Below are 25,823 nucleotides of genomic sequence, written 5' to 3'. Positions count from 1 at the left end.
CCACTTGAACTCAACGTTGCCAAACTAATTAACATTGGGCTAAGCCTAATAAAGAAACAGCACAGTCCCAATAGATTTAGTATGCCATATGCAAATAATTTATTATAAAACAGTTAAACAGCCAGTAAAAAACAAAAAAACAAGTACCCAACAAATTAGCAATTATGACAACATCTGTAGCTCTAGAGAATGAGGGCCTCTATTTCACACCTTTTGGGATGTCCACTATATTAGTCACTTGCTGAACCCTACAAGAACATCTGTTTAAATTCTTACAAATATATAACCTGAAACACAGAAACGGTACAAAATTGTAGAAAAAATGGAAGTGACGGATTCTTAATTAGCAAATCAAATTCAGTTTTGTTTTTATTGTGCTCAGACAGCAATGTCTTCCCACGTTACATATTTAATTCTGTGTCGATGTCATAACCTTTAGTTTGAATAGGGAATTGCTCATCAGAAATGTTAACTATTCAAATAAGTGACGCAAATGAACCACAACAGTACAGTATCCATATTCACAAAATTGACATTTTAGCTTTAGTAATTTTTTTTATGAATTAAAGATACATTTGTTCTTGAATGTGTAGCTTATCTTTACTCTATTGTGATAATGAATAATAGTATTTATTTCTTAACTTCTAATTTGCCAGCTTCATTCAATGACTTCATTCGATTGCTTAGTCTATTGTCAGACCTTCGAAGTACAGTACCGAATGCAGTCGTCACAGGACGTACTGTGGTAACTTGAACACATTCCAGTGAAAGAGTAAAAAGCATCGGACTAAACCATCCAAGGAAGGATGACTTCATCACAAAACGCGTTGGTTGAAATCATAAAATATACGCTACAAGTAGACAGAGGACGTTTCTAAATTCATGAATATGAATCAGGTTTTACTTTGTGCAAAAATCCTACCAGACATAAATTAGAAAACACAGTACGGGCAATAATCCCCAAATACCATGCGATCAAGTCTGTGTGTCTGTTTCATGCAGCATGCATTCAACATAAAGTTAAACACGAGTACGTATCCACGTAAAGGCTTCCCTGAAATCTGTCAGGAAGTTTTACAGTTCTAAAAAGTACTTCTACAGCAATTATTATAAATGATTCAGTGTTGGGGTTCTGATCGATTGCTATGGTGTGAAAGTAGAAATGACAGGATTACAAAAAGGTTTACATAGCATATAGGTCCCTTGTAAACAATTCTCATAGGCTGCAAGCAAGCAAAATTTCATTTCACCGCCAACAGACATTGGCAGTCCCACTGTGAACAGTCCATCATTAGTTAAGTCCCTTTTCCCCCCCGGTGTTCCACTGAGAAACAATAACACTGAAGGTATTGTTTGTATGGAAGGTTTAACAACAGTGAGTACCATGTTTGCCGGGATAACAACCTCTAGGACTATCGCTGTAGTGTGCAAATTGGGATGACAGTTGTAGCAGAAAGAAACAACATGCATGGGATTCTGAGCTCTATGCTCTAATAGGGCCTTTCTCTACTCCTGTGCATCCTCACATCAAGTATAATAGCATCGCACACGGCACTGACGTTAACCCAGTCTCAGTATCAGAATGTACACGAATACCTGTATAGGACAAGGACACAAAACTGGTTTTTGTTCATATCCCTGGGTTCCAACTGAAGGTACGACAGTTCGTCAGCCCTGGTTTTAAATTTGCCTTCCTCTTGACATTTTTCATAAAAAAATATGATGCAGAAAATACAGAAGTTAGTGCACTATTAAATGTAAACATCAATACAGTAAATTGGGAATTGTGTTTTTTTTTTAAATATACTTTAACAAGTATATTTGATGTCAACCATGTTTAAACTGTAGCGAGGGTGGTAAAATCTCAAGATATAGATAGGTTTGAGAGAAACTTTAGCCTCCTGTGTAAAATACATGTATTATGCAGTTTAAAAAATGGATTAAGATACCAGCTTTTACATAATTTTTGCATTGCCGTGCTACCAATCTTAAACAAATTTACTGAACAATGAGTCATCGGGAGCAGATCGGGTCACGATGACTCATCTCACTGGAGGACTGTGATAACTAATAGAAGAAGAAACACCATCTGATCGATTGTGATTTGCATACAAATGCTCAGAGCTGTAAACAAGAGCTGTAAACCATAAAAACTAAAACAATTCCTTCATTGAGAGAACTACACGTTCCTGCTACTGTCAAGTCCAAACAGTGAACAATAAAAATGATTCACTTTTGATCTGCTTAGTCCTGCATTCCAGGCTAGAGGATATGGCTTACCTAACAATAACGTGCGGCATGGAAGCTAGTACCATATATAAAAGATAATGTCAACTATGCTAATTGTTATCACCTGACCAGAGAAGTTTGAAACAGGTTTGTTACCCTGCAGCCTTGACTGGGTGAAGGCATTACTCACTCCTAGGCACACCAAGCCTGGTTCCAGGTTTCACCCGCTGAATAACTTCTTAGCCTTCAACATTCCTCTACAGTTTGCCCATTCATGAGTCTGTAAAAAATTTATCTGGCAAGTCTAAACTCTCCCAAAAATTACTTCCTAATGAGTTTTTTGGTCCAAAGTCTCCTTCCTACTATTAGCAAACCTGTTTAAAAATAGACATTTATAGAAAAATCAAGTCAAAAGACATTTTCATGGATACAAGACATGAGTTACCCTTGGCTAGCCACTAACAGTTGAATACTTCCTTTTGGGCCCATTAATAAATCATCATAGCTTATAATAAAAAGTAATAAATAAGAACAGGAACTAGGTCAGTCTAATTCCTGGTGTCACGTATTTACAAAACAACACTGTGGTTCAAGTAAAATTTACAAAAGAACAAAACATCAATGTAGGAATCGGTTCGCAGGGAAACACTCCTGGGACGAATGACTTCCTACTTGGACAGAAAGGGGAATACCAAGGAGCTCCCTTTAAAGATATGGCTGTACGTAAATAAGTCACAGACAGTGATATAGTCACTTTTTTAGCTTCCCTTTCTGTGAGCTTTCCAAAACCGGTTCCGCCTTTTCCAAAGTGGCCTCGTCCTCAGTTGTTTTACAGGGGATATTTTCAGAAGCGGGAGCTGCCGTTTTCTGTTGCTGCTGGGTGACGTCAGAAGAGTCCGGCCTCTCGCCGGGGTCATCCTCGCCGTCGGAGCACGGTTCCCACTCGTCCTGCTCCTCGCTCTCTGTGGAGCCCTGCACGGCGATCTGAGGCACCAGGTTGAACCTCCTCACCGCTGGCACCTCCACCTCCTCGCTGGACTGGGGCTGGGTCACCACCCAGGCCGCCCTGTGCTGGTTCAGGGGCCTGGCGCCGGGGGCGGTCACGGTGACCATGGGGCTCATCTTCTCCTCCGGCTCGTCGAAGCTCACCTCCTGCACGGCCTCCTGCTTCTTGAAGGAGTCGCGGCGCTCGGACAGGTTGAGCTTCCGCATTACCACCAGCTGCTCCGACCGCTCCGAACCCAGGTCCCTCAGCCGCTGGCTGCCCAGGTACCCCCCTACCAGCCTCCCATGCTCCCCCACGTGGGAGCCTCCGCAGGCCCCCTCCAACTCCAGGTCTCCCAGGAGCTCGGATTCTCCATGGAAGGGCACCTCCAGCGTGTGCCTGCGGGAGGTGTAGCATTTCTTGTCGGCGTGGTAGCCTCCGGACAGCTTCTCGGCCGACTGCACCCTCTTGAGGAGCGGTGAGCGGGGGGGCTCGGCGCTACGGGGGCGCACCATGTGGCGGACGATGGTGGGGGGCGACAGGGTCTTGCCGTGGTACGTGTGGAGGGTTTTGGCGATGCCGGGCAGAGGGGAGGGCGAGCGCTGCGGAGACAGGGGCTGGGGGGAGGAGTTACAGGCCAGAGGGGAAGGGGGGATGCTGCTGGTGGACTTGCGGCGGCCCACTTTGGTGTAGCGCTGCGTGCTGAGCTTGGAGCCCAGGCCGTGCAGGGAGCTGGGCCGGATGTGGGCAGCCGGGGAGCTGGGGGAGCTGGAGCAGGGAGAGGTGCTCTGGGGGGAGTTGGTGTGTCTGTCAGGGGTGTCTGGGGAAGGAAGAATTAAAGATCGTTGTTGTCATGCTGTGGCTAACAAGATACAATCCACTGCAAGCGGCAATATCATGAGATGTGTCCAAATGCCCACACATCACAGAATCAATCCAACTGCCAAAAACGTGCAACAATCATATCATCTCAAATGTCGGACTCAGTTTTCCCACTCAAGTTAATGAGGAAAGTTTTATCTACCCCAAGCCTCTCCACTCTTGTAATCTCAAACCGTGTGAGGACCAGACAATATACAACTGGAGGAGGTGCTGCTCAGTGCTCACCTGCAGCCTGGTGGTCCAGGGCCGGGCTGCGGCACGGCGTGGAGGGCCCGGGGGACAGGCTGTGTGTGGGGGAGCCAGGCAGGCTCTCGCTGGACGACACCGACTGGTGCAGCCCAGAGGAGAAACTGCGGCTGCTGTGCATCACCGTGCTCTGCTTGGACAGCTTCTTCAGGATGCTTCTCCGCCTGGTGGAAATGAAAGTTGTTTATATTTATTACAATATGTCATATTATTAAATGCATCATATTGTAATTTGTTGGCTTGCCAAGGATGTCAGTGTTTTATATTTAATACTATTTTAATTGTATTACATTGTATGTCCTCTATGATTGGACCTAGATTGGGTTTGGTTTTCAGTTCCCTCTAACCAACACTAGAGGGAGACTGTGTTGTGGTTATAAGTAGAAGTAAGAGGCAGTTTGGGCATATTTTTTACCACAAACAACCCACCAGGTTCTGCAGGAGAAGCCACTTTTGTGGAACCAAAAGGAACAGAAACCATTATGACACTAGATGATCTAGAATTTTCCTCACTTGTCTTGATTTTCTCTTCTCTTGCTCTTCTTGGTGCGACGGGCCATCTTGCCCTTATGGCTGACCTTACGAGCGGGTCCCACTTTGATGGATGTGTTCTCCAGCGCCGTGGTCTGAAGAGACACCTTGTTGCCACTCTGTTTTTGTAGAACACGTGAATTAACATCCAATTCAAGGTACAGAATGAGTTGTATAGATGGACATAAATTTGGGTTCGCAGACAACAGCCACGACGAGAAGATGGTTCTAAACCGTTTGTGTCTTCATGAGTCATAAGTTCTAGATTTTGCGTCTAGAATCTTGAAAACGATCGTTTTAGAACCATTTAAATGTTCCAAGTTAGCAGTCGTAGTGTCCTGCTGAATAAAACCCTTGTGACTGTTGTATGTGAACCCACTTGAAGCCGGGAGAAAGTGGTGGACCGTACCTTCAGAAGCAGCTCGATCATGTCTGTGTGGACCAGCCCCTGCACGGACTCCCCGTTAACATGAGTGATGAGGTCACCAGCCCGGAGACCGGCCTCGTGGGCGGGGCTTCCATCCTCCACACTCTGAAACGCCAACAAAAACACACGGTTACTTTTACAGTATGACACAGCCACAGAGACGGAAAGGAATGAAAAACTAGCCTCCTTGACCTTATTTTGTGAATCTAGAATCCAAATAGGACACTGGCAGCCAAACAAATCCTTGATCCAACGTAACTTACGTTGGATTTAAATAAACGGGTGAGGCTAATCAGCAATTGTCATCTTTATTCATCATTAAAATAATTGTTCAAATCAATTCGTATACACCCCTTCTAACTAATAACTTATACTAATAACTAATATAAGAATGTGTCTCTACTAACCAGGACCATGTGGTGGACTGAATAGACGTCGCTGTCCCCCATGTAGACGCGGATGGCTTGCAGGGTGAAGCCGTACTTCTTCCCCGAGCTGTGGATGATGATGGGGGGGCGCAGGCTGCTGAGGCCAAGGGAGAGGTCCCGGCTGGGGGACGAGTCCCGGGACGAGTGGTTGGACGAGAGCGAGCGCGGAGAGACGGGGCTCGGCTGGAGGCCGCCAGGCATGTCATCTAGAAGAAGCACGCAAAAGGATCATCCGTTGATTTCAATGAATTACTGTGGCTGGACAGCGTCACAGGACTTAATAAGCAAATATCCACATGCATGTTTTTTCCTGTAAACGTGATTTGCATGCAGGCTCATTGCTTGGGTTAGGGTTAGGCCCTAACCTTGCCCCACTCACACAAACCCTTCTGCCGAGCTTGGCCGTGTTGACACTAACCTGCGGTGATGATGAGCGACAGGGCGGACACAGAGGCAGACTTGGGGACTTTCCCCCCGCAGGGAAGCCTCTGTCTGTCCGGGGTCTCCAGCTGGTTCCCGAAGCGTGGCGGGGCGTGGTCGTTGGGGGACGAGTGCTTGGCTCCGGTGCTGTTACTGCGGATCCTGATCCTCTGGAGGTTCGACACCACGACCTCAGCTGCAGACGCACACGACAAGGTTGTGTCGGATCAATTAAATTGTTCTTGCAGTATGACACATGTTCATTTTAGACCACAGTGTATTGCTGTGTCTGCACATGCATTCTTATCGTTAGTCGACAAGTATTCTTGTTCTTTTTCTACAGGTGTTCTTGTTCGGAATCGTCTCCTCTCCATAGTGTTTGAGTGTCTACTTCCTCTCGTGCCCTCCAGCCATGCTGGAGAACAGCTCTGAGCTGGGCTCACCTTCATCGTCGGTGGAGAAGGCGAAACGTGGCATGGTCTCCAGGCTGTGGGTACTGCTCATGGCCACTAGGGGGCTGGCTCCCCTCTCTGACTGGGAGGAGCTCGATGAGGCACGGGGGCGAAGGCTGCAGGAGGAGGAGGAGGAAGAAGAGCGGCGGTGAGGGAGAATCTTCTGCTGATCAACAGTCAGGCAATGCCTCAGGCTAATAGTGTCATTGAATCAGCAGCAACGTTATTGTGCACTCACTGCTAAGAACAAATTACTTTTATTGAGACAGTTTATTGGGCCATTGAATCAGCAGAAGAGTTTTAAAAAGAACACATTTCATTCAGTAACCGGTATTTACAGTCGGAAACCAACCAAAAAAAGGAAAACTCGAATTAGCTACTTGAAGCAGCACTCCAAAACAGGTTGATTGGAGCTCACCTCCCCCTCTGTCCGGGGTGCCAGCGCTCGCCGGTGCTGGCCTGCCTGTAGCTCTCTCCCAGGCTGGGGGAGGGGGTGAGTCTGCCCTCCCAACGCTCCTCCTTCTCCTCACTGTGGCTGCGGTCAGACGAGAAGCTCAGGTTGGACGGAGTAGCCAGATGTTCCGTGCTGCTGTACACCTGGAGGTAAACATCCCCACATCAGGGACTGTGCTGACGTCTCAGGCACCCAAGATTCTTTATATGGAGATTGTCGTTATATGCATTTGTATCTGTATAATGTGCGCTGCATTGTCCCTGACAAATAAACTAATACATACAAAATAAAATATTTATACATCGATATACATTTATATGTAAAAGCGCAATGTTGAGACATGTTGTTTAGTCTTTTCATTTAATTAGTTCTTAAAGCAGGTTTGCTTTGCTTTTTAAATTGTTGCATTTGTAACCAATACTTTTGCACAGTACTGTATGTGACAGTCTGGCTAACAAACGTCCTTTTTTTACATTGCACCCTCGGAAAAACAAAACCCGCCTCATTGCCACTGTGACGACAGATTTGTGTCTGATCCCAACCTTGCTGAAGCGGTGCGACCACGAGGAGAACTGACGGATCTCGAGGGAAGACTCTTCGTCATTGGTCTCGTCATCCTCGTCCGAGGCCAGATGGTGGTAGCGCTCCGAGCGAGCTGGAAACACAACGTACAATGGTGGGTTCAAGCAGATCGGTGGGTGGGTTTAAGCAGTCTAGGGATCCAAATAGGACACTGGCAGCCAAACAAATCCTTGATCCATTGTTACTTCTATTGGATTTAGACGAACAGGTGAACCTAATCAGCCCTCACACAGCAGGGAGAATGACCGTCACCTACTGTCAAAGTAGCTGGTGTCATCCTCAGCTTCCAGCTGGGGGATGAACTCTGCTTTCTGCCGCAGGAGGCCGTTCCAGTCCACGCCCAGGAAGAAGGAGTGCTGCCTGACCTCCGTCGCTCCCCCTTTCAAACACAATCATGTTCCAACATCACACACTGGAAATGCTAAATGTTCTATTCCAATGCACCTGTACTTGTTACAAATGGAAAAATTCTAATCCAATTCTATTTGTACAGTCCTTTTTACAAGCAATGCCACAGAGGGTTTCCCATATGCCCATAGAACTGCACCTAAACCCTCGAAACCCCCACACCTGGCTGATCCGTACCTGTTCCCAGACGCTCCAGAGGGCTCTGCCTCAGCAGACGAGTGATCAGGTCCTGGGCGTCTGCAGGGAGAGCGTCATCCCCGTCCGGCCAGATGATGTCGTCTACGAGTGGAGGAGGAGAAGAGGAGGAGAAAAGGAGGAGAAGAGGAGAGGAGGAAAAGAGGAGGAGAAGAGGAGAAGAAGAGAGGAGAGATGAGAAGAGACAGAAGAAGAGGAGGAGGAGAATAAGAGGAGGAGAAGAGGAGGACCACACCCAAAGGTAAGTCGACTTCCATTATCAGGCCGCATAATCAAGCCCGCGGTATTGGACCAACTCAACGAGGCCCGGGCGTGTCTCGATACTCACCGCTCACGACCTGGCTAAACAGCTCCTCGGGAGTGTCTCCGAAGAAGGGCACACACCCGATCAGGAACTCGTACAGGATGATGCCCATGGCCCACCAGTCCACCGGCTTGCCGTAGCCCTGCCGCAGGATCACCTCTGGGGCGATGTACTCGGGCGTGCCGCACACCTACAGAAGCAGAGCCAATACGTGTGGTCGTAAGGGCACTTTACGCTGTATTTTCTACATGCATTTGTATGTTGTTTAGGATAAAAGCGTCTCCTAAAATGTGTTTCTACTGTCCAGCCTTTTGCCTAGCAATCTGACGTGTTGACACGTCTGTGAGTCACGCCTGCTGTCTTACTTCCTCGTGTTACAGAGCTGAGTATCTCTTAATGACGACGTGAGAATGGAATGAGGCTCAAAGGAAACGCCTTACCTGCTTGTCTATGAACTCTCTGGTGTCTTTCTCCATGTGTCCCTCGTACAGGTTGGTGGTCATGTTCATGAGGCCGATCCTGGACAGGCCGAAGTCCGTCAGCTTGATGTGACCCATGGATGTGATCAGCAAGCTACAGGGGAAACGGAGGGAATCGTAAGCCTGAACTGTAGAAAAGTAACAAAATAGGAAATGTGAGATTACGTTTTTTCTTTTGGGGGGGGGGGGGGGGGGGGGGGGGGGGATCTGAACTCACTTGTCGGGTTTGAGGTCCCTGTGGACGATGCCGTAGTTGTGGAGGTACTCCAGGGCCAGGACCGTCTCTGCAAAGTACATCCGGGTCATGTCCACTGGCAGGGGGCCCATGTTCTTCAGCAAGTTAGCACAGTCACCCCCTACACAGAACAGTCAGTTAGGACACCGCAAAAAAGCCAAGTTCAAAAGTTTTAGTTATGAGCTTGCTTAAGCTTAAAACAACTACATGTGGCTGCCAGTACAGTAAGAAAATGTCACTTAAGATTTCTCACTTAAATTAAGTCAGCAGATGAGATCATGAGTTTTGTTTATTGTTCTCAATTAAAGTAGAAACTTCTCTAAAAATAGATTTTAATTCAATTCAAGTTCTCTGGTTGACAACAACTGGTTGTGGTACTTTGTGTTATCCAATCACATTTCTTCATCACTTCCTGGTGTGTGTTGCTATGTCGTTTTCCCATTACCTTCCACATACTCCATGACCATGCAGAGGTGCCTGCGTGTCTCGAAGGAGCAGAACATGGAGACCACGAAGGGGTTCTCGGCGAAGGTGAGGATGTCTCTCTCCACGAACACCTGCTGGATCTGGTTCCTCAGCACCAGGTTCTGCCGGTTGATCTTCTTCATGGCAAACCGCTGGCGTGTGTCCGTGTGACGGACCAGGTACACAGCCCTGCGGAACCACAGGAGCCGCGTCAAACACAACCTGGCCTCAACCTTAAACCAATCAGCTCAAGGATAGCTCAATTATTATTAAGCGACAGTTGACTGACTAGACTTCTCAACCCTGGTCCTCAGGTACCCCCTGTCCTGCATGTTTTAGATGTTTCCCTGCTCCAACACACCTGATTCAAATGAAGGGGTTGTTATCTAGTTATGCAGAAGCTTGCTAACGACCATTCATTTGAATCAGGTGTGTTGGAACAGGGAAACATCTAAAACATGCAGGACAAGGGGTACTTGAGGACCAGGGTTGAGACCCACTGGACTCTGGACTAGAGTGTGTGGTCTCTCACTGGTATGACAGTAAAAAGCGGGCCATATACCAAGATTCTTCATCATTAACTGTTATCATTTGAATCAGACTTTAATCAGAGAAGACATGCTCACACGTAAATGCATTAAAAACATGTTTAATGAACCTGTGCGTGAATTGTTCTCAGGATAAGAAAACTTGAAGACACATACCCATAGGCTCCATTACTGATGAGCTTGATGGTCTCAAAATCACTCTCCAGCGGTTTCCTTCTGGTCGGGGTGAGTGCCTGGGGACATTTATTCTGCGGAACACGATAAAAGACGTTGTTAGGAGTTGTATACCGTCTGTCTGATTCACTGACACTGGTCAAGCTCCAGCACAGTGTCCTGTCTGTCACACAGCCTGACTGAGCAAGATGGCTGCCGTCTCACCTCCACAAGTGCATCGAAATCCACCGACGTGGACGATCCCGCTTCATACTGCTCCAGCTGCACCATGTCTAAACAAAGGAGGTGCCGCTTGACGTCAAACAATGACGTTGACAGATTTGTATGTGCGTTTTTAATGAATTTTATATTTGTTGTTTGTCAGCCGTCAGGTTGTTTACCTTCAAGGGGGTCCCGTGTCAGGCCCAGCTGATTGATGATGTAACGGGGGATGTCCGTCTTGATGCCCTGGCCCACCTTGGCATGACCCTCCGCAGCCTCAAGCAGATGGTAGAACTCCTCGGGGTCAAATTCCTGCCAACGGACAGAGTTTCATTAGACGGAATTGGCAAGAAATAATCATCCAATCATCTCAGAGATCCTTTGGAAAGTCTCCAATCCTCCACCTTAAAAAAAAAAAAAAAAAAAAAAGGAAATCCCTCTGTATTTGCATTTCCATCTCGTTTTTAATCAGAAAGGCCTCCCCTTTGTTTGTCTCACCAGGCATTCGAGCAGCCGAGCGGGTTGAGATATGATGATGAGAATCTTCTTCACCAGCTGGGTGATTACGGTCACTTCAGAGCTCTCGGAGCGCTCGTATGCCTGGAACACACAGACAGGAGTGAGTTCGTTCACACAGACCCGCGAGACACACAGCTGGAAACAACTTCACACGTAAAAATTATGCAAGTCATTTAGTGCACCACAGCTGTTTGTTTTTATAACACGCGCAGAGGTAATTTGAGTATCTGATGACAGACCTACACCACAGTTATGAATACTAAATAACAAAAATCTGTAAAATATATTTTTTCTCAAAGAAATGTCTCAGGACATTTCTTTGTTGCCTCTCTTGAAAATATGTGCAGATGATGAAGCAGACAAACTGTCTGCTTCAGTTAAAAGCAGAGTTTATAACAAGAGATCATGAGGGGATAGCGGATTTGCATGCCTCTTTGAAATGTATTTACACAGACAACTGGAATTAGACGAAACGATACAGTGACCGTTAAAAGTTAAAAATACAAGGAACATCAAAATAAAGAAAAAGAAAACATGCAAAGCGGGCTTGTTCCACATCTTGGAGGAGGTCTAATTGGGAGAAAATAAAACAGAAGCAATTCCCAGACAGCCAAACTAATCTGGATTGGGGGAGGAGGGGGGTCAACTCTGACTCATCCAAGAGAGAAAGGAATATGCTTACAACAAAGGAAGACTAGAGGGGTCTGATGGGTAAGGAGGAACTATGCGCTCCAAACAGATGGATCTGAACATCGACAGATATATCGTACACACCGATCCCCACAATGATGCGTCATCCGGGAAGTTACATCAAAAGTACAAAGACTTCTCAACAGGCATGTTCAGAGGGGCTCCTGATTCAAGCAGTGAATCATCTCTGGCCTTTACTCGTCACTGCTGAGGGTGATATCACGGCACTGGTGGCACTGTGCAAGACATTGTCCTCAAACCCTCTTTTAAGTGACTCATTCTTGGCAACCCTATATTGAGTTGGTATAGCCAACTAAAAAAGATTGAACCTTCTGCTCTGAGGTCCAACTCAGAAACAGATCAAGAATGAAGTTCTAGAACGTGTTCTAGAACACAAACGTGGATGCTGTTACTCAACAGTAAAATATCTCTTGTATAATTAAGACGTAATACATCCTTTGAATCTGGTTCACTCGATTCAAATGTTTTGACAACATCCCCCAACCAAGCAGACAGGGTGAATATGTGGTGTTATACTATTATTCCCCTCGATGGGAATGGCATTTATCAATTCAGCTGTGGGTAAACCGAGCCTGCTATCTGAGAGTACACACACAGTGACTCGATGTCTCTGGCGCACCACACAGGACTGAAGTGGAGGAGGTTGCCATAGAAACTAACATTCTATCATAACATAGATGAGACCTGTGACCAAAAAAAAACAAAAAACAGACTGCAGACATGCGCTCTGTGACTCGGCACACCACCACCGCTGGAGAATTCCACTCCCAAATGTGCGCGTGCCTTTGGGGGGGGGGGGGGGTTCAGACAGGTATGTGTCATGTTCATTCGTTCCACTCGGCTTGGTCCAATCAATTCCTCTTTATTTAACCTTATCACAATTTGATTGTTGACCTGCAGAGCACGACGGCATGGGAGTTCATTAAAACACTAGAATGATTATACACCGGACTGATGTACGGGCCCATAAGTTAATTGTATGCCGACATGCGGTTTAATTATGTTTCTTCTTCGGCAAAGGGAAACCGACTCTGCCAATCAATGAGAAGATAAGGCGACAGTTAAGGTCAAAGTTCATCGTCCATCTGAGCTCGAAGCTCTTCTTACACTGCAGTCACTGCAGTGTAAGGGAGCCAGAGGGTGTCCCCCCCCCCTTCCCTCCCCCTGCCTCCACAAGGAGTGTTTTAAATGCCATCCCCCATCCATTACCAAAGTAGCGCTGTATGCCTGCTGTTCTTGCTAAGAGACACAGTACCAAAAGCTGTCAGTAATGCACCAAGTCAGTGGGTGTTTATCATCACGTTCCCTCTGTTTAAGCAATGAATGGGTCTCCATGTAAAAATATATCTTTTAGAGTAGTTGTTATGGTTATTATACACGTTGAATCACACAACCCTTATTATAGTGGAACCTAAACTAGATCTGCAGCTCCTCTACGGCCAGTCGACCCCCCCCCCCCTCCAAGATCTCACATCAAATGACTCTCAAGCGTTTGCTTTTCTTTCCTACGAGGAGCGGTCACATGACCCGACGCCCCACCTCGGCAGTCAGACACGTGACCGTGTCACGTGACCGTGCACCTACCTCGTGAAGCAGCTTCTCCAGCTTCTCCTGCAGCTCGGCGAAGTAGCGCGAGGTGATGAGCGCCTTCTCAGACTTGTCCAGGCAGTCTCGGACCAGCTCGGCCAGCTGGTGCTGGATGAAGCCCAACACCCCGTCCCCCAGCGGGAGGGAGCTGTCCGGGGAGCAGAGGGTGACGACATCCAGCAGGCGCTCCTCCATCTGCGCTGTGGCCTGGAGGGAACAGAGTATATGCACACACACACGCTGAAGGCCTGGTTGCCGTGGGAGAGGGGTTTTACTGGGGAATCATCGTTTGTGATGATTGATCTTCGGAACTTGTTTGCCTTCAACCCAATGTTTTTTTGTTGTTTTTTTGTAGTCCCCCCCAAAAAACAGTAATGCATGGGTTCATGCGTTTTGTGCTGTCACGTACCTTAGGAAAGCGCTCCTTGTAAACATGGTTCATCATGACTATCTCGTTATCGAAAGAACCATTTGTTCGTCCGGGACTAAGGAAAAAGACAAAAGAAGGAAAAAAAACAGTCTTACATTCAATTCAATGCATAGAGTTAATGTACAGACTCGTAAAATGTTGTCCTTGTGTACTAATATCAAATATACATATCAGCTCAAAAGGAACCATATGACAGGTCACATGTGTTTGCAAAATGCATTTTTCAAATGCTCACATTTCTAAAAGCATTACTCTAATCCACTGAAAATGGCAAAAAAAAACGCATTAAATCGTAACTTTTTTCATAAAAAAATGCTCTGCAAATAATAGGCAATAAAAACTCGGGAGTGAGATTTTGACAACCTCAATATTGCCTCACCAAGGACAGTCTATTCAATCCCCCCCTCCCCCCCCCACACACTTGATGTCCAAGAATTACAAGACCTACATCAGGGATTCAGCCAAAAAGCTCCAACTTCTTCTTCACAGACCTTGCTGAGGTACTGCATTTGCCTCCACAAAAGAGGCCTCTGTAGCAGCAGATGGCAGGCTGCCCACCACACGCTGCGGCACCCAGAACCCCCCCGCCTCCGCCCGAGACTCCTGCCCAGCAGCGCCCTGCAGCGCTAGCTAGCACACCCACGCACGCCGTGCCACGAGAACACAGAGAGCTCAGGCCTGAGCACCCTGGCAGGCTTTGCGCCGCACCACCACAATCTTTAACGTCCTTAAGCCACTACGCTACACCCCTACTTGCTTCCTGACTGACAACAGCTCTCAGGTTTACAAAGTCGTCAGCTGTATCTGACTGTCAGACTAAATTCTGGAACTTGTTGACTGTGGATGAGCTACTTGAGTGGTTCCTTAAAATGTGTGCACTCTCATAAAAATGGTCTTTAATTTACAAATGATGTCTCTGAATTTGAAAAGTCAACACGTTTCATGGACAGTAATATATTTGACAGTGTAACCTGTTTGTACAGGATCAGGCATGGCAAACACGAAAAACAACTACAGTTCATCGACAAGGCCAAATGTGCGTAGGCAGATACTTGCAAATTCAAAAGAAAGCACCAAGTCCACTGAACCCAAGGACCAGGCATGGGGCTTGCAAATGAGCACATTCTCTTCAACGGTTACAACGTTAACACTGACACGCCCTCGTCCGCACTTCAACTGCACATTTTCAACTTAACAGGAACACGATACTGCACGGCAAGCGTCGCCAAACGCCACCCGCAACAAAAGACGCCCAGCGCTGTACGTGCATGCGCGTGAATCCCTGCGTGAAGCGGGAGGGCGAGGTCCTACCTGAGGCTGCGGGAGGGCGAGGTCCTACCTGAGGCAGCGGGAGGGCGAGGTCCTACCTGAGGCTGCGGGAGGGCGAGGGCCTACCTGAGGCTGCGGGAGGGCGAGGTCCTACCTGAGGCTGCGGGAGGGCGAGGGCCTACCTGAGGCTGCGGGAGGGCGAGGTCCTACCTGAGGCAGCGGGAGGGCGAGGTCCTACCTGAGGCTGCGGGAGAGCGAGGGCCTACCTGAGGCTGCGGGAGAGCGAGGGCCTACCTGAGGCTGCGGGAGAGCGAGGGCCTACCTGAGGCTGCGGGAGGGCGAGGTCCTACCTGAGGCAGCGGGAGGGCGAGGGCCTACCTGAGGCTGCGGGAGAGCGAGGGCCTACCTGAGGCTGCGGGAGGGCGAGGTCCTACCTGAGGCTGCGGGAGCGGGGACGCATGAGTGGCGAGGGGCGGCCATCCTCGTCGGTCACGCTCTCCGAGCTGCGAAAGTGTCTGAACAGGAAGTGGAGCTCGTCCTGCGTGGGCTGGTAGGGAAGCTGGTGCAGACGCTCCTGAGAGGAGGACGAGGACTGCAGACCACAACAACAACAACAACAACAACATCATCACCACCTGAAGGATTAAAAGCACCTTGTCAAATCCAATCTTATTTGACTGGCAGAACAAGAACATTATGTATTCAAATTACGCTGGTAGCAAGTGTCTTTTAATTTTTTTAATTATTATCATAAAACTAAGTAGCGTGTGTGTGTGTGTGTGTGTATCTTAATTAGAACATGATAACAGACTTTGGCATCCGTCGAAGTAGGAAGAACATTTTGTTTGTGACATGAAAAGGCTGGGACTAGCAATCTGTTGAATTTTTCATCCCATGTGTCCTGAATAGCAGCTCTATCGTCCAGGAGTGCATCTGTGAGGGCCCTTTTTCCGCCCGCATATAAAACCAGAGTTGAAAAGGCCTATTGTCTTCTTATGACCTAGCTGCCTGTTCCTGGGTTCACCTCATAAACTATCTCACAATAGAGGAACACATGGCGGCCTCTCACCACAGACTGTTGGCCTATTACAAGACCGGGAACCATCTTGCCTAATGACAGTGTCTAAACTTTTAACCTCCACATTTTACTTCCCGGTCTTTTAAGACAGTGTGTGAATTATCTGTTGTTATTTGTTTGGAGTGCCCTTGAAGGTGAAGGACGCAGTTGGATGTAGGCCTATTGTAGTGATCTAGGAGTTTGGGTTGGTGGTGGTATGGGGCTGGGTCGACCTCTAAATGCATTCAAGTGCCAGACAAAGAAATAAAGAATATTCGCTGCAACAGCAAAGGCTAAGAAACCGATTCAAAGCCGATGAGACATTAGGTAACATTTTCTCCAGCCAAAGAAACATGGTCTTTGAAGCATTAAATCGAATTACAAGCACAAACAGGGTAGCCACGTGAGCTCAAAGTTTCATCCCTTTGTTAGCTACATGCATGCATTACCAGCTCCAAACTTTGCCTATTTCAGGCAGTAGCATGGTGACTCACTGGCACATCAAGGGAAACAATTGTGTTCATCCCATTGGTTATCTTTTGTGTTTTATTGTTCCGTCAATGTTGTTGTTTATCACTTGCTTGTCGTTCTTTATCTGTCAAGCTTTTGGTGAGGAGGACTGAAACAATTCCGCTGCACGGCGTTGATCGATGCAGTGAGAGCAGGTCGGAGGAGGGGGGACTCACAGAGACCGTTGAACTGGGGGGGTTGGTTCCATAGCCGGATGACGGGAGAGAGGCAAGCGACCATCTTCGGCCTTCCGCTCTGGGAGAAAAAACGCACATGTGATTTACATAACCTCGTACCTTCCCACATCCAAACTCCTTACATAACACATCACCAATGTCCTCACACTACAGTGAAAGTTTCCTCAGTTTCATTGCCTCCCCTCCCCACCCCCCACCGTGAAGAACTCAAGTAACCAGTGTCCTTAAATATCCTCCATGTAAAAGGTATTCACAATGTGCAGTGAATAATGTAGCCTTTGTCATAGAAAGTCTATAAAATCAAGTTACGTAAACAGTACAGGATTTCTCGGAAACTGCTTTATATATTAATTTTTTAGCTTTTTCCCCAAATGTGGCTCCTAAACCACGGAGATGCTGTGGCTGAAAGCATCAGATGAATAAATACAAATAACCGAAACATGAGAGCCAGTTCAAGAGAGGTGATAAGGGGAAATCACATAGGCTACCTGTCAGTGCGAGCCATGTGGCTTGTGCCACGACAGCGTGGGGAGAAAGAAACAAGAGGGAGAAGAGGAGAGGTAAGTGTTTGAACCAGGTCGAGTCTTCATGGAGTTTGAGCCTCACCACAGACATGGCGGCGGCGGTGGCGACGAGCCAATGACCTGTGACATTTGGTCGACGGATTGAGACACACCTGCCTTTGCCGTCAGCCTGAATTTGTGCAGCATTGAGCCCTGACTGCACGACACTAACTTGAAGCCGCCTTCCATTCCAGCGTGCACCGCTGAGCTATTAACCATTTTATATTTTCAATTATTGAAGTGGCTGCAATTTGATTGCTTCCCTGACAACATTTTCCAGAGAAACAAAAACGAAACCTTTGCGCTCCGATAAAACCTGGACCCTATTGTTTTTTTTCTTTTTCGAGTATTGCATAACTAATCATTCGATGTAGCCTGCTATCAGAGGCTTATCTTCTAGTGTCTCGTAAGGGGATGAATCCAACTTTGAGGACATCTGACAGCTACTGTCACAGGGAATCAGAGTGCTTTCAGGCTGCTCTAAGAATGCCCAGGCAGTAGAGAAGCATTATTAGATAATCTCACACTGGCCAAATGTGGTTTTAAAAGGGGGGGGGTGGGGGGAATGTGGGAATCCAAATAATGACGAATCGCTCCAGCTGAATGGATTGAGGTGCTCTTGATATAACAACCTCTAAATACATAAAAATGCATTACAGGCTTTTTTTTTTTTTTTTTTTTTTTTAGTGGGGAAAAAAACTCACTTCTCAGCATGTGCACACATTTTGCTAGGTGTGAGGTGAAAAGTGCTGGAGAGCATGTGGCTGTGAGACAACATGGAACCTTGAGTAGGCTATGGGGGGGAGGAATCCCTTCATCTCACACCATGCCTCACGCTAGCAGAGAGCTGAAGTAGGGAAAACTGGTACTAGGTCTATCAAACGCCTCGGCCACTAGCTCACATTTGCTCATAGTTCGGTTGTGGCTGAGAAAAGAAGCCGAATCGACTTCCTGAGCGGGCGCTGCCGCCCCCCCCCCCCCCCCCCCCATACACACACACACAAGCAGCAGAGGAAGCCCTACGTGATTCACAGACTCCGCCATCGAAAGACGACGCGCAGAGCTTTTGTTCCATCTGTCGCCATCGACGTTATCGAAACGGCCGAGCAAGAACTGTCTTTTTGGCTGCTCCCTCATCTACTCAAGTATGGCGTCATTACTGAAACCAGGCAAACGTTTAGGTGGGAGGTAGCAGGGATGACGGTCTCACAAACTGATGATTGTGATGACGTCGACGGGCCTCCAAACGTCAGCTAGCTGAGGTTGAGTTTGTCGAAAAGGTTTGTTCCGACCGCGTCATACAATACGTATTTGTGAGATGCCAGGAGGCAAGTATAGAAAAGGGATTTCCCAAGGGGACAGTTAAAGGCTGAAATTACATGACTCATTGTCGTCTGTAGATAGTATATCTAAGATATTCCTAACCAGGGCCGGTCCTTCCTATAGGCGACACGAAGAGGTGGGCGTCATTTTCCAAAGTGCGTCAGTTAATTAACCGTCCCGCACTACCAGCAAAGGGCGCCAACCACACCACGGACCGGTACTGTTCCTAACCCTTCTAAAATGAAGGCCTTGTGGTTTTAGGAAGAATACAAAACTACCATCCGCCCTCACCTCACAAGTAACTCTAGAAAAATGTGTATTTATTCACAGATAAATACATTCCTTAACAAGCTTTTATGTTTTTGACACAGACACATACAAATACATGATGTGCTATGGGTGCTATGGATGGTTTGACACCATTTTCCAACTAACGCATAGAATTAAGAACAATCAAAACAAACAAGCACTGTCTGCCTTCATTATACTCCCAACATACCTGCGAGCAAAGGGAAAGCTGAGGGTGGTACTAGTAGACACATTTCGAGGGCTGTCCAGGGGACTGCTTGCAGCTGAAAGAAACCAAAGATGATTACTGTGATTACAACTAATTGAAACCCATAATAATAAGTAATGAAGGGAGGCAATTATATAAACTTGCTGCTGATATTTTTTTTTATGGTTACTCCAATGTGCTTGTAGCCAAATTGAATGATCTAAATTTCACCACCAAAAAAAGAGAGGCCAAATAAACTCACTTTGGAGTGAATTGCTTTGTAGATCTATTTCAAGGAGTCACAGTAGGCCTCCTAAGCAACAACACTGGCAATTACCGATGTCTTTATTAGGTATGCCTTTGGTACAACCTGCACTGCTTTAACAGAGTACTGGGAGATACGGTTTGGTGCTGCGACGCGTCTTACCAGTGTGGACGGACAGAGGAGACAGAGGTCTGGACAGAGTGGGAGAAGGTGACCCAACACCAAGGCTCTTCCTGTTGCTGCTGCGGCAACTATGGGAACAAAGACGGAAGTGAGTCGCCTGCGACAACAAACACTGACACCGTAGGGATAGGTTGAAACGTTGCCCAGGCACAAGCGTTCCTTTGACATTTGAATCACAGGCACTGACTTGGAAGTGCCAGTACTACACACACAAGAAATATTGCAGCAATGATTGCGAATCAGTTCTGAAAAGAAAGCAGTAATGCAAACTCAGTGGTTAGAAAGCATCCCCATCTGCCCATCTGGGGGGGGGACTAGGCATGCACACAAAGCTGATATAACACAACCGCTGCCCTGATTCAGTGCATCATAATTCCTGGTGATATCAGAGATGCAGTGCCTGTTACAGGACTGAGTTGTTGACATGCTAAGCTGGAAAACCAAAGACAATTGAGACTGATGTATCTGGGTCACAGATGAGACTAGAAATTAATGACTGTTCCAGAGCAAGACAGATTTAAAAAACAAAAACACCTTATCTCTACTCTGTCTGCTGAAAACATCTATATCTATCCTAATGAAGGCAAGACAGACTGGAGGACATTGACAGCTATGTAAAATGTACATGGCTGTCAATGTCATGGAGATGCCACTGCCCATTTCTCCATGGTCATCTTCTCCTAACCCTGTTTTACAGACATCAGTGTCAGCCTGGTGTGTCTCACTGCCATGGTGTCTTACTGTCTGTCGGGAAAATGTGTATTGTCTCATTAAAACAACAATAGATGAATGAACCAATGGCAATAGACCAGACAGACACTTTCAGCAAACACGAAATTCAGCTCTTATTTATTATGTTTCAGAACTGAGTAGATGAATGTAGTGTAAACTCTTGATTTCGCATTCAACACTTAATTTACGACTAACATGAATCCAATCCCAGGCAAACTCTGCCGCAGATGTACTAAAAGTACCCGCGTTGTGGCCAAGGCCTAGCCCTTGACGTTACGAGCTTGTAGTAACTACCATCCAATTTGTTCGTTGCCTAATAACATGTCGTCAATCATTCAATAGCAAATGAATACCTTACACTGCCTTCAGAAACTAGCTGAATTCATTGCATTGTATTGGGATTTAAAATACCAGAACTACTGGCCACGTTTATGTCACTGTAACAAAAAATAATTAAGCATCACACACTGGCTTGTGCTACCACACAGAAGCCAAGGAGCTTCAGTTCGGAAGTAATTGGCATCGCAAGCTAACTTCACAACAACATAGAAAACAGAACTACCTAGCTAGTTCGCTACTACAGTAGAAATGCTAGCTGTACAGCAAATAAGCATTTCAGAAAGTTAAAAATATATTACTTTCTTATTATATAAACAAAGAAAGCATTTCCAAATACAGTAGTCTCCTCCGGGATATTTCCATAAAATAACGTTAGTGATTCTCCTGTATCAGATTCAGAGACCTGCTTTAGCACTAACTTAGCCAGCCTTAGTTTATACGGTGTTAAACAGACTACACTTTTACTATATGTACAGCCAAGTACAAACATTTTATGTCTTACCTTTTAGACCGTTTAAGCATCGCCCCGGTAACAAAATGAGACTTGTAGCTCGGCAATGCGGTCCAGTGGCTTGGATCCGACATACTGTAGTGCTATTAGTTTAGAATGCTAACATATATTCCGTTCCAAGAGAAAAGCGAGAACATTATTGTTCTTAAAATTAAATATCTAGCTAGCTAGAATCCATGAATAGAACCGAAGTCCCTTGTAGACCCTCCATCGCCGTGGCAGTCTTTGTGTTCCTTCCCAGACTCTGACCCAACGACAACGTTAGCTAGCTTCACAACTTGAGTGTGAGTGAGTAGCTGGCCAGCTAGCAGCAGGCTAGTTTGACTCAACCTCATTCAAACAGGCTCCCAGTTGAAGCAAGTTCTCGTCATTTCTGTAGCTAAATGTGGTCCGCTCAAAGTGATCAGCTATCCAACTTCACTACATAGCTCCTGGCTACATCTTTTAAGTGAGAGAGATCTTGGCGACCGGACAATTCATACGCACTGCCGAAGCGCGCTTTGATTGATTAGCTTCCATAGAAACACTCCCTCGGCTCGCTCTCATTGGGGTGTTGTTGTGACGAAGGATAACCTTCCCCAACCGACGTCGTTGGGACATACCACAGAATGGGAACGGGGCAACCTTCCCAGCTCTCTTAAATTTGGTTTATTCCAATGAAATGTGACAATGTAACAAATCAATTAACTAAGGCTAGCCATGCAGTGGAAATCAGAAGACTTCTAGAATTGCAAGTGCTCTGGAAAAGGTTATGACCAAGACTGAGAAAATATTGGTTCATTATTCAGACTAAATTGTGCCACCAACAATATGAACGGTTTGTTATGCTGAAAAGTGTTGCAATTATACGCAAATGCAAGTTGACTACACACAAACTAAAACAGAGCTTTGTAGAATCTCCAAACAACATTTCACAACCGTAATTCAATTAGCAGTAGACCATAGGCTATGCACAACACAAAATTGCCCTGTTACCTCTAACCTATACCCCATCTCACCCTTTGTTGGCCAGTATGCCATCCTGCCGTCAGGGCAACTAACCTTCTCTTGTCATGGCATCAACAAGGGACTTCTAATGTCCCTCTATACATCCACCTATTCTGATTTCACTTGTTACAGCCAGGCATGTTTATACACAAACTAGGACCCCTACTTCTTTGTTTCAACGCTCACGCATGCCCCTGACTGTCCTTCAGGGTTTAAAAAAGTGAATCCGTTGACACATTGTGATATAGATGAGTGAAATGTGTCTTATGATGTCCACAAGTGGAGGAAGCACTAGATAGCAAGGCTCAGGTATTACGTGATAATGCCAGCCACTCACACAAATTAATTAACACTTTTCCTCTGAGAGGAACTCTGCAGCACAAATAATCTACTCTGCAGACTTGATTTTTTTAAATTGTTGTTATTATTGAAAAAGAATGTCATCCATCTAAGAGGGGCTTATTTAAGTGGTGCAGGTCATACACACACCTACACAAGGTCATACACAACACAAAGTGAACCTTGATAAAAAAACAGCTCATTGCAATTGGGTGGATTTTTTCCAGGTGAATTTCTTTCTGTAGGGCTCACAAGGTGAGCAGAAACTGTGTTTAGCTGTGCTTAAACTGCCATTTATTATCATACTGCAGAGGCTTTGACATCCTGTTATTCCATTAGTAAGTTGCACTATTACAGGGATATATAGTATAGGGCCTATATGTGACCATAGAAAAAGGTTTAAAATTAGAACTAAGAATTTAATAATATTCACAGTACTCTGCACCACAGTAGTGGAATCTCTTGATCCAGAAAACAAATTCATATCTCTATCATTAACTATCTTGACTCTTGTATTGTGATAACATAAATGTCTTCATCTGTAATACAGACAAATAAAATGCTATATGCTGCTTCCGTTTTCAGGATTATTTCCAATACTTCCACCGCTTTGACGTTGCCAAGCAACCCACATAGGCTGGGAAAGACATCATGTGTGATTTTTGATTTGGACCAAAAGTCAGAAACCCTCAAAACAACAAATAATGTCCTTAATAGCCCTATTTCCATTAAGTGTTTGGCATTTGGCAACATGTAAATCTCAATATTAAATTTAACAACATAGGACATAGCAATTTTAAATTGATGACCTTCATATTCTTTTTGGTGTTTCAATCAATCTTCAAGTCAAATGTCCGAGTACCTAGTCCTTTTCAACTCATACCGGGTTCGGATGTGAGAACTGCTTCCTTACCTCCAGGGATGTAGGGTTTGTAAGGGGCTGCATGGGCTGCACGGACTGCATGGGCTCAGAAGAGTTGGGCTCTGGCATGTGGGTGACAAACTGCAAGGCAAGATACGGGTCACATGGGTCAGTGGGCTGCCTCAGCATTTCCGTGTTGCCTATAAAGTGCTGACCAACCCCCTCGACATATCACTTTCATTGGCTGGCATTAATGGTTTTGTGCTAGACACCCTGTCACTGTTTGCTTGTGGCAACACAGCTGCTGTTTTGGTGAACTCTTTTGGGGGGAGTAATGGATTTAATTTACATGGTAGTTTGATGTAATCTGTAGCAAATTATGTCGATGTTGTTTAAAGGGTATGCAGGTTCATATAACGTTGTTAAGAGCTGTTTATGAATGATAGGGTTATGTTTCAAGCTTATTAGACTTATCTTGCATTCTTGATGTGTTTTTTAGTTGTACAAACCCAACCTACAGCCATATACGGTATAATTTAAATTTATGGTAAATAATCTTTAATTCTGATAAGGATTTTACTTTAAGCCTATGGTGGAAAAAAACATGAACATAGCTGTAAATAAACACATTTACAATTTGTCTATTCAGCTATACTGTAATATATCAGCTGAATTGTATAAGTTGCTGATCCAGCTAGAAAATTCACTATTGATTTCTATGCAGAGTTCTGTGTCTTGCTTCATTGCAGCACAATGTTAATAGTTAGTTGTTCAGATGCAGGCGCAGAACACAGCATCGGTTACCGTAGCAAAGACATGAGCGTGTTGTCATAGTAATCCAGAGCGGTTGAAAAACAACTCCTTGTGTGAAGACACTGCACCATGCTGTCTCATAATGAGGGTTAGAAAAATCACAATTCACTAAATCCTCATTAGACCACCGCATCTTCTCCCTAACCCCCCCAAATGGATATCATCACATATATTGTAATGTTTGGGTTAGCTGCCATGACTGTAAATACCCCAAACTCTTAGATTTCACACCAACGTCCTAACCTCCATCACTGCTTGCTTGTACTGAAGTGGATTATTAGTGGGCTCCAATATTATGCATTCTGCACCAAAAAACTAAAAAACAATGGGTCATTGCACCCAGCAAATGATCCATAGGAAACACAGATAGCTCTGAAACGCTCCTACGCTTTATGGATCAACGTCTAGTGGGCAAGCAGGAACCAGGCTGCCCCTGGCTATACGGTTGGGAAGGAGAGTGGGCGGGATGAGAACTGCAGCAATACTAATCCTCTGATGGAGACAGGAATCCCAACACATAGCTTGTTGGAAAATGGGCACACAGATTATCCCAAAATGACAGCCATTTGAGTATAACAATGAGTGAGGAGTTGCATGACTCAAGAGAGCATGTAACTTAAACTGGAAATGCTATTAAATTACTGGAAATGCTTTTAATCACAATCAAAATTAAGTCCAGACCATAGGTATTTTTCTAAGGTCACACACACTGCATGGCATGATGCTCTTCATTCCATCAACCAATAAGAAAATATACTTAAAACTGGTTTTCAACGCCACAAGCAGGTTTTACAAATCTATTTGCTAAAATCCACATAATGCACGAATAAAGAACCCAAACCTAGCCTACAATACACAATGAATATTTCAATTCCAATAGGCTATAGTGTGATTACGTGGAAGTGCTTTTAATAGTAAACAAAACCCCATAAATCAAGATGTAGGCCTACTATAAACTAAACAACATTTTTATTCCATGAAAACTTGAGAACGCTATTGTGGAAAAACATGCACATATAGCTTTGTCATTTCCAACTTTGTGCGTCATTGATATTTGGCTGCGATTTTGAAATGTCGACACACCTGTAGCTTTTCAGACTTTCTAAAATGCATTTCTCTTCTTGGTAAACTTCAACATTACATCTTGTATATATCGATTAGAGTACATTATTATTTAAGATGCCAGAATGCTATGCGAATAAACTTCGCCTGGTTGTTTACGAAGATGCATCTCAACATCAAAACCAGCTATCTCATGAAGTGTATTTCATTTCCAAACACACGTACAATGAGCAAACACGAATAAGCAATAAAAACATATCCATTAAACAAACGTAAACTTACTCCAGAGTAAGGGAGGGGATTTTCAATTTGTCTCTCCTCGACTTCATCGTTTCACGACTCCTGCCAAAGGGATCCCAGTTAACTTCAGTTGTCACGGCGCGGATCGAGTAATAATATCAGGGTCGATTCTGCTGTCATTCT

At 45.5% G+C, this 25,823-nt stretch overlaps 1 protein-coding gene across 2 annotated transcripts; it reads right to left on the bottom strand.

Moving 5' to 3' along the window:
- Positions 1-71: 71 nt before the first annotated feature.
- On the bottom strand, positions 72-25,729 carry LOC136935866 (microtubule-associated serine/threonine-protein kinase 3-like). Of its 2 annotated transcripts, XM_067229533.1 has the most exons (27): positions 25,683-25,729; positions 23,577-23,666; positions 19,735-19,823; positions 19,311-19,383; positions 16,905-16,983; positions 15,596-15,753; positions 13,872-13,947; positions 13,460-13,669; positions 11,144-11,245; positions 10,825-10,957; positions 10,649-10,716; positions 10,427-10,518; positions 9,703-9,911; positions 9,240-9,378; positions 8,984-9,116; positions 8,568-8,733; positions 8,222-8,323; positions 7,893-8,015; positions 7,597-7,709; positions 7,019-7,197; positions 6,592-6,716; positions 6,147-6,344; positions 5,708-5,934; positions 5,283-5,405; positions 4,856-4,992; positions 4,322-4,506; positions 72-4,034 (listed from the first exon to the last, which is right to left on the bottom strand). In XM_067229533.1, the coding sequence occupies exons 1-27, from the start codon at positions 25,727-25,729 to the stop codon at positions 2,980-2,982; spliced, it is 4,431 nt and encodes a 1,476-aa protein (XP_067085634.1). In that variant the 3' UTR covers positions 72-2,979. The 2 variants fall into 2 exon arrangements, with proteins under 2 accessions (XP_067085634.1, XP_067085635.1); XM_067229534.1 differs by lacking the exons at positions 23,577-23,666; positions 25,683-25,729 and adding an exon at positions 21,329-21,411.
- Positions 25,730-25,823: the final 94 nt, after the last annotated feature.

The sequence above is a fragment of the Osmerus mordax genome, chromosome 26 (assembly GCF_038355195.1).
Source record: "Osmerus mordax isolate fOsmMor3 chromosome 26, fOsmMor3.pri, whole genome shotgun sequence".
Classification (NCBI taxonomy): Eukaryota; Metazoa; Chordata; class Actinopteri; order Osmeriformes; family Osmeridae; genus Osmerus; species Osmerus mordax.
The sequence above is the reverse complement of the archived record's forward strand: the minus strand, read 5'-3'. Positions and strand labels throughout refer to the sequence as shown.

Excerpts from the sequence above, each read along its gene's own strand:
- LOC136935866 (XM_067229533.1), bottom strand. The coding sequence starts at position 25,729 with ATGAAGTCGAGGAGAGACAAATTGAAAATCCCCTCCCTTACTCTGGA. Across the intron at positions 8,016-8,221 it reads TCTGGAGCGTCTGGGAACAG|GGGGAGCGACGGAGGTCAGG; the intron begins GTACGGATCAGC and ends TGTGTTTGAAAG. Across the intron at positions 5,406-5,707 it reads CAGTCCACCACATGGTCCTG|AGTGTGGAGGATGGAAGCCC; the intron begins GTTAGTAGAGAC and ends TTGGCGTTTCAG.